Consider the following 12,524-nt stretch of genomic DNA (forward strand, 5'->3'; position numbering starts at 1 on the left):
ATGTTTATTGGAGAATAGTGGTTTTTTTTTCTAACGTGGGATTCTAACAATGTTGATTAATTTGTTTCAAATTATTCACATGCTTTTCCACCTGCACACTTTTACTGATGCTTCCGTTGTATCTTTTTTCAGGAACCAGAAGTGCGACCCAGTTTCGTGGAGCTACAGAAACAGTTGATGGAGCTGAACCGAGAGGGAGACTACCCACACATAGACTAACTGTGATTTGCCTCCCTTCCCTCAATCTCCTGGCCGTCAACTTCCACTGCTTCGTGTTTGGAAAGGGGAGAGGGACAGGTGCAGGCCTTTCTTATGTCGGAGCTATCATCGGTTTTTAGTGTTGGGATTTATAATCTTCGCATGTCTCACCGAGAGAGTTTGAAAAACTCAGCGGGTCGATCTTCCGTGTGACTTCCCCACATGTTCAAGTCACCAAGAGGGTTTGAAAAACTCAGCAGGTCGATCTTCCGTGTGATTTGCCCACATGTTCAAGTCATTGAGAGAGTTTGAAAAACTCAGCAGGTCGATCTTCCGTGTGACTTGCCCACATGTTCAAGTCATTGAGAGAGTTTGAAAACCTCAGCGGGTCGATCTTCCGTGTGACTTGCCCACATGTTCAAGTACTTACTGGAGCTTCCTTCACCTACCTCCGTTCACGTTTTGTTGGTGCCAAAATACTGCACACATCAAGGGGAATTTGGAGCTTGACAAACACTGGAAAATAATGACGACATTTTTTCGACTACTCACAGATGTCCCTTCGCACTGATATGAGGAGTTATATATCTGCCCAAGACAGCGATAATGGGCTTCAGTCACTTTTCCCCCACCGGTCATGGTGGGTTTGTGTGCTATTCTATTGCTGTGCTTTTTATTTCGTGGTGATTTGTACAATGGTACCTGTCAAGTCAGGCCCATCCCATGAGAGGACACCCTTCGCTCTGGTTTCTTGTGCTTCAGTTCAGACCACTGAAACAATACCTGCCATGAGAGGACACCCCCCACAAGAGGACACCTTTGTCTATTACCTTGTCCAAACGATGCCTGTCATGAGAGGACACCTGCGAAATGAGGACAGTTTTAGGTTGTCTTTTTGCAACAGGTACCACAGTTCTGCAATATCATCAATATCAAGGTGTCTGTGTGGTTATGCATGCAGCAACGTGACAAATGGCAAACTTCTTATCAGAGTGTGTGTGCAACTGAACGTATTTACAAGGAGCAGTGACTTAAGGGAAGTGAGAGGAGAAAAGTGTTGTGTTTAAGTGGGGAAGGAGAACCACAGCTTCAACAAAACGATGAAGATGCCAAGTTAAGTATTTTAGTGCTTTTAGCTAATCTGTGCTTGTTCTTTTCCCTCTACTTCGTCTCTTTATAGACTTCTGGATGATCACAAGCAGTTTCTGCAGAATCTTAGTGTACTGGAGTGTTGGTGAAATTGGTTTTGCATTTCCCTCTAAAGCTACCGTCCTTACTAAGCACACAATCATGTTAACTTCCACAGAGCTGGCCAGATTTGTCCACTGAATGACATCTTCCTTTCACCTGGAATCATTTTTGGATGCAATCAGCCTTGTGCCAGAGAACACGTCCTTATCAAATCTGTGGACGTAGAAGAAATTTGTGACAAACATACAGTGCAGAAACTCTTAAGGATTTATTTCAGGATGTTCCCCAGGGCAAGATTTTTTACTTTTTGAAAGAGATGAAGATTTGAAGTAAAAGACATCAACTTTGTAGAACCTTCTTTGTACAGTGATAGACCTAAATGTAAACATGAAGTTTTAAGCATGAAGATTGCCATGTCAACTGAGAAAGGAAACAAACTTGCATCGGTCTCAGATATGGCGGTCTCAGATAGCCATATCGGTTGATGGGACTCACCTGAACACACAACAGTGATCAATACCATGGTTGCAATCTATGCAGCTTGGTAAAAAAAATTCTTATTAAATTTAGCCGATTGACATCGATTTTGAATTAATTTCTACCCCTAAACATCCCACATTGCACAGGAAACAGCTAGGCTGTTGATTGTTGGCACATGAAAGTTGAAGGATGCTCTTAGTCTTATTCCGTGTGAAAGCCTTAACCTGTGTAGGCGTACATGATTGTGTATGCATGAAGGACGGTACCTTTCATAAATACACATAGATAATTGCAGCAGGCGATTTGAAAATGATTTGTTAGGCAGGACGGGCGCAGTGGCCATCAGCCTCCTAATCGGAAGGTCGTGAGTTCAAATCCCAGCCGCGGCCGCCTGGTGGGTTAAGGGTGGAGATTTTTCCGATCTCCCAGGTCAACTACTGTGCAGACCTGCTAGTGCCTTATCCCCCTTTGTGTGTACACGCAAATACAAGACCAAGTGCGCACAGAAAAGTTCCTGTAATCCATGTCAGATTTCGATGGCTTATAGAAAGACGAAAATACCCAGCATGCTTCCCCCGAAAGCGGTGTATGGCTGCCTAAATAACGGGGTAAAAACGGTCATACCCTTAAAAAACGTGGGAGTTTCACTTCAGCCCATGAACGAAACAACATTTGTTAGACAGGATGTCTGTGTGTTGTGATGATGATGATGTCTGACATGGTGCATGCTTTTCTGTCATGTTTGTACCCTGTCACTATGCTCAATGTACTGGTCACTCAAAACCAGGTTCCGGTCAGTTGCTATGGTAGCGAGTTTTCATCTTTGTGATCGTCCAGAGCTTTAATGTCAACAATAATGTAAAAAAAAGATGACTGTATTGTATGTGATCATAAAATCTCACTGTAGTACAGTCGAACCCACCTAAAATGAACACGCTAGTTACGAATTTTGACTTATTACGTATTAGTTTAAAGTTCCCAACTGAATACCTCTTTCTTCATGCTTAAAGAAAATGCTTGAAACGAATTCTTTGTAACGAATTTATGCTTATAACGAGCACTTTTTGGATTCCCAAGCATGCATAATGTCTGTAATTTACTCATGCTTATGACGAAATCTTTAAACTCATCCCGAGATCGACATATCATGGGAATTTGAGAAGTTTGAATGTGTCAAAGTCTTCCCTTGCGTCGACTGCTCAACCGATCACTGAATAAAGTTAAACTGATTACACTGTACTCACAAAACAATTTTAAATTTAGAATCTTATTTCCCGATCCCCAGTGATTCGTCTTAAGCGAGTTCGACTGTATTTCAACATTCTCAGGCTTTTTTTGTGTTTTTACTGGAAGCTGAAAGCTGTCAAAAGGATATATAAAACAATGTATACCCCTTCTTTACGACTCGCTAGCATTCTGACGCTATACGTATCAACAGCAAGTACACCATGTTTTTACACATGTATGCTCATGTGTGTGTTACTTAGATTTAAGCAGTACTGCTGGAAAGATGTAGGCAGTACTGCTTGAATATTCAGTGTTTTTGTGGAGGCTGAAGAGGAAAATAAAAACCAGCAGTAAACAAGCCTTTCCCAGATAAACTCCATAACTTTGTATTATCAACGATCAATATTGGATCATGATTTGCAGGATGACATTGGTTGCTAGGAGACAGGAATAAGGAGATTAGAAAAATTAAGAATGGTTTTCTTTTGTGCCACACATTGATTTTGTATCCAAGACAAACTTGTCCTTTGTACTCTGTGCTGTTTTGTGGCATGGATGCAGATCTCGATGCACATTGTCCTGAAACTGTTGTATATTGTGTGCGTTCAGTGTTGTTTCCGCGAACGAAGGAATGAGATACAGTGTTTGTTTCAAAACCATATGGTGTAGCGTCGTGTGGATATATGTTAACGACTGGATCCTTGGCGTACGAAGGAATGAGATACAGTGTTTGATAACGAGATGGTGTAGTGTTGTGTGGATAAATGTAAATGACTGGATCCTGCGTCAGTTAGTTTGGTGAATACTGTGGACTCTTGTGTTGACATGTTAATGATGGAGTTGACGTATATTAATGATGGAGTCATGGTTCATTCGATTTGTGGCAACATGGAAGGTCACAGGTGCACGCAGTGTTTTGTCCTCATTGATTTGAAATTCGATTCATATCAACGTTTTCCTTTGCATGTGTCATGCATGTATTATATATATATTGCTTCGAATTCATGTTTAACACATAATGTCATATTCTTTGCTCATGGTAACTTATTATTATGCATTCATGTTGCAACTGTTTTTTGAGTTTGCATATCAGACTATGGGCTGACCTTTGATGCATATTTGTTGAGCTTGATCATTCTTGATGTCATTTGTTGAGCTTGATCATTCTTGATGTTATTTGAAGATGGAAGTGATGGTGTTAGAATCACAGTTGTTGTGACCACATCTGAATGTTTTTGCTCATTTTCTACCACCCTACACTCCTACATCCATTTCTACCATAACCAAGACAAACCCCCACCCCAAATGACCCTCTCCCCACCCCCCATCCCCCCCCCTCCAAGGGCCATCTTTATCATCACCTTTCCGGGTCCTCTTATAACAAAAAATATTATTTGTGACATGTTAAATATACATTGTACAAAGGACATCACTTTATATACGCATGTATGTTTGCATAACTGGAAGATGCAGCATTTTTGTACCAACTGCTCATTTACTTTACTTTTACATGTTATTTGCTCTCTTTGCTGTTTTTATACTTCCAAGTGTACATTTACATGTTTTTCAAAGTGCACTTTAGAAAACCACTACACAAGTTTAAATGTCTTTTTGGGAGTCTTGTGATTGTGGTTGTCATCAGTGTCCTTGTGAGTTTGTCATTGTCCTTTAAAAATTCTCACTCATGTTTCGTAGTGAATGGTGTACAATTTGTATCTTTTTCTACAACGCTGATGTGAACTGAGATGAAATAAGTGGTGTGACCATTAGTCTGTTACGCTAAATGTCAGTATTGGTTAAAGGCGCACTTGTTCTCGTGTAAACAGTTCAACTTACGTTCTCAGATCTGATCAGGCCTTACATCTGATAAGACCATCCCTTCACTTGGACACGTACCAAAAACCAATACCCTGACTGCTTCCTGCATAGAGTTAGCATTTTGTCTATGAATAAATTTCTTAAAAAACCCACTAGTGGCGTTTACAATATTAATCCATAAAAGCAAGTCCCACTGTACACAGAAAACAGCCAGTCTGTTGGTGTGTGGTATGGGTCCAAGTGGCGGGATGGTCTTGTCCTAATCTCATCAGGTCCAAGTGGAGGGATGGTCTTGTCCTAATCGCATCAGGTCCAAGTGGCGGGATGGTCTTGTCCTAATCTCATCAGGTCCAAGTGGAGGGATGGTCTTGTCCTAATCGCATCAGATCCAAGTGGAGGGATGGTCTTGTCCTAATCGAATCAGATCCAAGTGGAGGGATGGTCTTGTCCTAATCTCATCAGGTCCAAGTGGAGGGATGGTCTTGTCCTAATCGCATCAGATCCAAGTGGAGGGATGGTCTTGTCCTAATCTCATCAGGTCCAAGTGGAGGGATGGTCTTGTCCTAATCGCATCAGATCCAAGTGGAGGGATGGTCTTGTCCTAATCGCATCAGATCCAAGTGGAGGGATGGTCTTGTCCTAATCTCATCAGATCCAAGTGGAGGGATGGTCTTGTCCTAATCTCATCAGGTCCAAGTGGAGGGATGGTCTTGTCCTAATCGCATCAGATCCAAGTGGAGGGATGGTCTTGTCCTAATCTCATCAGATCTGAGAATGTGAGTTTACACAAGAAAGAGTGCGCCTTTAATGACGTGAAGTAGAAGCTGCAGTACAGTATCAATGGATCATGCAGTACAATCAACCTAGGCTTTAAACGACTCTGTGTGTTGTGGTGACAGTGGTTTTATATTGTATTTGGCTCTTCGGTATCAATAGAATACAATTTTTACAGTCATATCGTTATCTTCAATTTTTACACTGTCATATCGTTATCTTCAATGAAATGGGTTTTTTCAATTGTTTGTGAAACAACATGTTTTTATTTTTTTTTACCTAGTATTGTGAGTATTTTTTTATAATTATTTTTTTTACTTTGGATCTGTTGGAGCCAATTTTAAACAAATTCACATGATCCCAACATTTTTTTCAGATGTTTCGTAAGGATATACATTATATTATGGTTCACAGGCGCTGGGGTGTTTTATTTGGCTACCAGTAAGTTCGTCACACGGTAGATTCGTCACCGGTCCCGGTAACTTCGCCACAGTAACTTCGCCACAGTAGTCCGAGCGCGGCTCTCTCTCTCTCTCTCTCACTCTCTCTCTCTCTCTCTCTCTCTCTCTCTCCCCCACCTCCTTCCACCCCTCCTTCTCCTCACATTGAGTTTCTCTGCCTCCTTGACAGTGTGTGTGTGTGTGTGTGTGTGTGTGTGTGTTTTAGTGAGTGTGTGTGTATGTGCGATGGTGAGTGTGAGTGTTTGTCAGTGTGTGTGTACGTGCGTGTGTGTGTCATGTGTGTGCGTGCGTGTCATGGATGTGGGTGTATGTACCGTCCGTGTCTCTCTCTCTCTCTCTCTCTCTCTCTCTCTCTCACACACACACACACACTCTCTCTCCCTCTCTCTCCTTCTCTCTCTCTCTCTCTAAAGAATGTGAATCTTGAATCTCTCCCACAAATCAAACATCTGAAAGCATAAGCTCTTTAGCATAAACACCCGCCCACCCCTGCCGGTAACTTCGTCATAGGTGACGAATCTACCGTGTGACGAACTTACTGGTAGCCTTTTATTTTTGTTGTAGTTAGTAGTGTGCTTCAAAGCAGAAGGACTTTTGCCATGGAGCTAAGCTAAATGTATTTTGACTCATTAATGTTTGTTTCATCTTTTATTTTTGTGCGGTAATAGGAAACAGTTTGACTGTATTTCTGCAGAGGATTTTACAACAAGATTACAATCAATTGTGATGATACATATGTTGGTCGCCCTTTTTCTTACCACGGAGAAAAGTATGTGCCAAGTGTTTGATGCCAAAAAGAAGAAAGCGTGAGATAAGTACTAGAGGGCATGACTGCTTTTTCCCCCATGATTTTTGTCTTCCAGTTTTGCTTTGTAGAAGTCACTGTTACTAAGTGTGAGATTAAAAAGAATCTATTGGATATACACGTGACATAGTGTTGTTTTTAAATTTCAATCATTTTTATTTCGTTATTATTGTGGCCGATTTTTGGGGTGCAAATTCATGACAGACACGCATACACAGTAGATTCCTCTTTCACATTTAACTGGAACACAGAGTGTAGGTGAAGCTATACGTTGTGCAAATTATCAATATGAGACTTATATCGCGCGTATTCCGTGGGTACAGTTCTAAGCGCAGGGATTTATTTTTTAAAAATTTGTTTATGTTTTTTTATGCACATATTCAAGGCGCAGGGATTTATTTATGCCGTGTGAGATGGAATTTTTTTACACAATACGTCACGCATTCACATCGGCCAGCAGATCGCAGCCATTTCGGCGCATATCCTACTTTTCATGGAATTACTTAATCATCTAAATGCATATCAAGGGACTAAGGCCAGAATTTGCTGATCAAGTACTTGAAGGGAAGTAAACTCCAGAACAGAGCTAGGTCAAGCACTTGGAGAGAAGCATACAGGCCAAATTTGGAACAATGATGATTGGGAAAAAGTGTTTATGCCATTTAAATGGCTTCATCACTTAAATAACTAATAACTTCACATAAGATCTGCAAACTAATTTCTAAAGCATTCGTCCCTAACTGTTGAAAGTGTGTGTGTGTGTGTGTTTTTGTAATTATCGGATAATGCGTGTTTATTACCAAGATATTTAATTTAATTGGCTACATCACTTAAAATAACTAACAACTTCACATAAGGTCTGCAAACTAATTTCTCAAGCATTCGTACCCAACTGTTGAATTTGTCTTTTCTCTGCTGTCCTTGTTCAATTGGATGTTTTCTTGTTTCTGCTGCTGCATTGTTATACAAATTAAATATTTATCCTCATCAGCATAGAATATGTTTCCCCCCGCGGGTTAGGGGGAAGAATTCACCCGATGCTCCCCAGCATGTCGTAAGAGGCGACTAACGGATTCTGTTTCTCTTTTTACCCTTGTTAAGTGTTTCTTGTATAGAATATAGTCAATTTTTGTACAGATTTTAGTCAAGCAGTATGTAAGAAATGTTAAGTCCTTTGTACTGGAAACTTGCATTCTCCCAGTAAGGTAATATATTGTACTACGTTGCAAGCCCCTAGAGCAAATATTTGATTAGTGCTTTTGTGAACAAGAAACAATTGACAAGTGGCTCTATCCCATCTCCCCCCTTTCCCCGTCGCGATATAACCTTCGTGGTTGAAAACGACGTTAAACACCAAATAAAGAAAGAAATAGAATATGTTTGTTTTCTGTTATTGTTATTCTGGTTGAACAGAGGTCTTAGCTCATACAGTGGAACCCCCCTTTTACGACCTTCATAAATCTGAGAAAATCAGGTCTTTAAACAGAGAGTCTTAAAATGGAGGTTAATTTACAGAGGCTATGAACAGAACATCTGAGAAAGGAGGGTCTTAAAAAGGAGAAAGTCTTACATTGGGGGTCTTTATAGGGGGGTTCCACTGTACTGGTCATCGTTTGTTGAATTGAAAGCGTGTCTCCTCTCCCATTCTCCTATTTATGAATTATTTCCTGCTGTTATTAGGCCAATATGTGCACAATGTGTACATCATTTCTGTTCTGTGAGCGGCACTAAAAACTATCATTTGTTTTCAATTTGATTTGTGTTATCTTTGTGTCTTGGACGGTAAAGGGAGTATAGGATACCGGTACATTATATACCGAGCAACAAAAGAAACGCAAAAAAATTCGTCATTGTTTCATTGACAAAATCTCCAACAATTATAGAGTTAGAATTATTAAACCACAAAAGTTTAATGAAGGCATGTTTGACCTTACTTTTGTGTGATTATTTTGATGCTGTGACTGTTTTAACACAGGAGACAAGCAGGTTTATCGTTAAACACATAATGCGCGCTCGCAGCACGTGCAAGTAGAGCAGGAGAAATCTGATGTGTGAGATGTGTTCACTAATGCATTAGCAATCAAAAGAGACCAATGTTGGCACGCTTGCTGCCAGTCTCACTTTTGAAACAGCCAGGATGCCAAGATTGACACCACCAAAATGCCAGGTCGATTTAAAGCTGGGGGTGATCCAGAAGCGCTGGCATGTGCTTTAAACGTGCATATTCCAACAGTTTATCACCTTCTGCAATGTTCTGGTGACATTGGAAGCACTGCAGTTATGCAACGCAGTGGATTTTTTCGCATTACCCCAATAAGACAAGATCGCAATTTCCTGCCACAACGTCTTCGACATCGATTCAATTCAGCCGCTGACAATACCAGGAACATCATTGGAAGCAACCAGTGTCCGATCAGTGGCCAGAGAGCGCAATGAAGGCTGACTGAGCGAGACCTCCAAAACTTCGTTAACGTTAGTCGCAGCATCAAAATAATCACGCAACAGCTAGGTCAAACATGCCTTCATGAAAATGTTGTGGTTTGATAATTCTAACTCCATAATTGTTCGAGATTTTGTCAATCAAACATTGCAGAATTTTTTCGCGTTTCTTTTGTTGCTCGGTATATATCCATATTCAGAATGTTCGTTCAGTGTAACCAAGATCAGTCAGGTGATATTTTTTTTGCTTTCATGTGTACTTGGCAAGGACTACTACACACAGCTTGTAGTAGTCCTTGGTACTTGGTCAAAAGACTGTATATTACATATTGTGTAGTTATTTGGCGAGGGAGCAATTATATGGGAGGAAGGGGGGGGGGAGGATGTCGAGGGCAGAAAAATGTCTGTTTTGATTTTTCTCCATCCCTCTTATCCCAGCAAGAAAGATAAGCATGCATTTGTGTTTACAAGCAATTCAGAGCACCATTACTCAGCATTAACATCAATAGTACCTGTTAAATATACAAAACAATTACAGTATAAACATCAGGTTAACATATAAAATAATGATCAGAATACCAGGTTACTGTATTATAATATTATGTAGTCCCCACCTGTACTCTATTATCACATTTACCATAGTTTTGTTTGCTGTTGTTTGTTCACACCATTTTAAGTACTGCTGTTTAGTATATTAACATTTAATACTGATATTTCATTGGTTAAACAGAACAAAATGGGCTGCTTTTCTTCTTTGTCTGGTGTAAGTTCTAAATTGTTGTTCTGTATTTTCGTTTCAACTGTGAGACTGACAGATTCTGTGTGACCTTGCACAATAATGCATTTTTTTCATATCAGTTTATCCAAAAATCTTTGCCCCATTTTTTACTGCTGTTCCAAATTTTTATCTGTTCTAGAATTTAATGAGTTGTTCAGAATGTGAAGGGTTTTTAAGTCATATTTTGTTGGTAATCTTAGGAATTGATAGTTAATGTCATTTATTTCAAGAAGACTGAAGATATCAATATTTTAACCAGTTACAATGTACATGCTTTTATGGTGTTGTATTTGAAGTAATGGATGAATACTGATTAGAGTGAGTGTGATCTTCTTTCATTGTTCTTTCTCCTTCATATTCACGCTGGTTAAACATCTTTCTGTGGACAAAGAAGGAAGGCCAATTTAGTTTATTATAAATTAACATTCTCTGATCACTTTGTTCATTAACATTTGTCAACTTCTTATTGGTATGTTTATAAAATTTGAAGAAGAAAAAAATTAAATGAGGAAAAAAATTGGATCAACAGTACATGCTTTGGAACTGAAATAGAATGAAAGTTAGGTGAACCATCTAACCTGAAGCCACAGCTCCATTTGATGCTTGTATTTAACCATTACAAGTTTAAATTATGCTGATGAGTACCCCCCGCGGGTTAGGGGGAAGAATTTACCCGATGCTCCCCAGTATGTCGTAAGAGGCGACTAACGGATTTGTTTCTCCTTTTACCCTTGTTAAGTGTTTCTTGTATAGAATATGGTCAATTTTTTTAAAAGATTTTAGTCAAGCAGTATGTAAGAAATGTTAAGTCCTTTGTACTGGAAACTTGCATTCTCCCAGTAAGGTAATATATTGTACTAAGTTGCAAGCCCCTGGAGCAATTTTTTTATTAGTGCTTTTGTGAACAAAAAACAATTGACAAGTGGCTCTATCGATACCACCTTCCCCCGTCGCGATATAACCTTGGTGGTTGAAAACGACGTTAAACACCAAATAAAGAAAGAAAATGATGAGTTTTTAGCATATATGCAATTGTATTATTTTGCGCCAGTGGAGTGTGTGGCATAATGTTTGAATGCAATTTGTGTACAAATAAAGACAAAATGAGCTTGCTTGGTTTTATACCATTTTCATTTACTTGTATGGACATGTACTCTCTTTCATTTTCTGTAACAGATATTATTTTCTCCTCGCGAAACAAACAGAGAAGAAGAACTCATCAGTTTTATTAAATGTGGAGTGAATTTTAAAACTGAAATGAAAAACTATGATGCATGCAGCACATTGAAACTTTTAGCCTTTATTTTTGTTCTCCAAATTATGATTTAGTTTATTCCACCAGATTCTTTGTTTTGACTCCTGTACAAGCGCATTGCCATGTTTTGCGTGCATTTTTCCAGTGGGTAGAGGATATAAGAACACATGACTGACCATACAACAGGTGGTTTTTTCTTTTATATTTGGCACTTAGTAACATGTACTCTGTGTCATTTTCATACAGTACAGTATAATTATGCATGTAAAAACATGACACACTGCTTTATCATCCTTTTAAATAAGAGTACTCACAGTTCTAATATTACTTTCTTTCTCTCTTTCTTAATTCTTCTTCTAGATGTTATTCTTCTCCAGCCTAGTCATCTGCTCTGTGGATTGTCCCCCTTACATTCCTGGTTTTGAAGTTTGCGATTTCCTGTTCATATCTTATCCCAATAAATCTGTGCACAATTTAAGTCATATATGTTTAGCTATGGCCTTTTTCAAATTTAGCCAAATTTTAGCATATCAAGTTTTGTTTGCCCCTTGCGTTGTACCAGCATATTCTTGTTTCGTTTGGTTCAATTTGTCTCTTTCTATGAATGATCAATTTTAGCAGCGATATAGAGAGAATGATTAAAATATCATTGAGCCAATGTATGCGTGTGCAGTTTTACATGTGTGTTTATATATATATGTTTGTATGTGTGAGAGTTTGTGTGCCTGTGTTTATGTACTATACGTGTGTGTGTGTATGTATGTGTGTGGGTGAAAAATCATCAAAATGACGATGAACTACAAACAAGACCACCATGCAAAAGATACAAGGGCTTGATGCCAAAGTTGCCATTTGCACTGCAGTATGTTAGCTGATATTAAGATCACTGTTAAGATCCTTGCAATTACATGTGATATATTCCAGGTGCACCATAGCTGGTTCAAGACAGTTGTAGGATCACAAAATTGGAACTCACAACTTCAAATCTTTATCTAGGTCATATGTACAGTGCAAGAAAGTTCCCCTGCAGATTTGCCATAGAGATGTGGGACGTAATGAAGGGTTAAAGGCAAATTGGTTGATAAATACAAACAATCA

At 39.2% G+C, this 12,524-nt stretch overlaps 2 protein-coding genes and 1 long non-coding RNA gene across 3 annotated transcripts in view; 2 read left to right on the plus strand and 1 right to left on the minus strand.

Moving 5' to 3' along the window:
* LOC138968849 (tyrosine-protein kinase Btk-like) overlaps positions 1–6,402 on the plus strand; it is a 38,087-nt gene extending 31,685 nt beyond the window's left edge. The window contains exon 18 of the mRNA XM_070341510.1: positions 133–6,402. Coding sequence (XP_070197611.1) covers positions 133–219 — 87 coding nt within the window. The 3' untranslated portion in view covers positions 220–6,402. The remainder of the gene's footprint in view (positions 1–132) is intronic.
* The window catches only part of LOC138968860 (uncharacterized), a 510,049-nt gene that overhangs the window by 413,628 nt on the left and 83,897 nt on the right, over positions 1–12,524 (minus strand). The gene's annotated exons all lie outside the window — the stretch shown is intronic.
* Positions 6,412–12,084, plus strand: LOC138968851 (uncharacterized). Its single transcript, XR_011456300.1, has 2 exons — positions 6,412–9,003; positions 9,464–12,084. It is a non-coding gene; the product is annotated as an uncharacterized lncRNA (long non-coding RNA).

Source organism: Littorina saxatilis, linkage group LG6 (genome assembly GCF_037325665.1).
Source record: "Littorina saxatilis isolate snail1 linkage group LG6, US_GU_Lsax_2.0, whole genome shotgun sequence".
Classification (NCBI taxonomy): Eukaryota; Metazoa; Mollusca; class Gastropoda; order Littorinimorpha; family Littorinidae; genus Littorina; species Littorina saxatilis.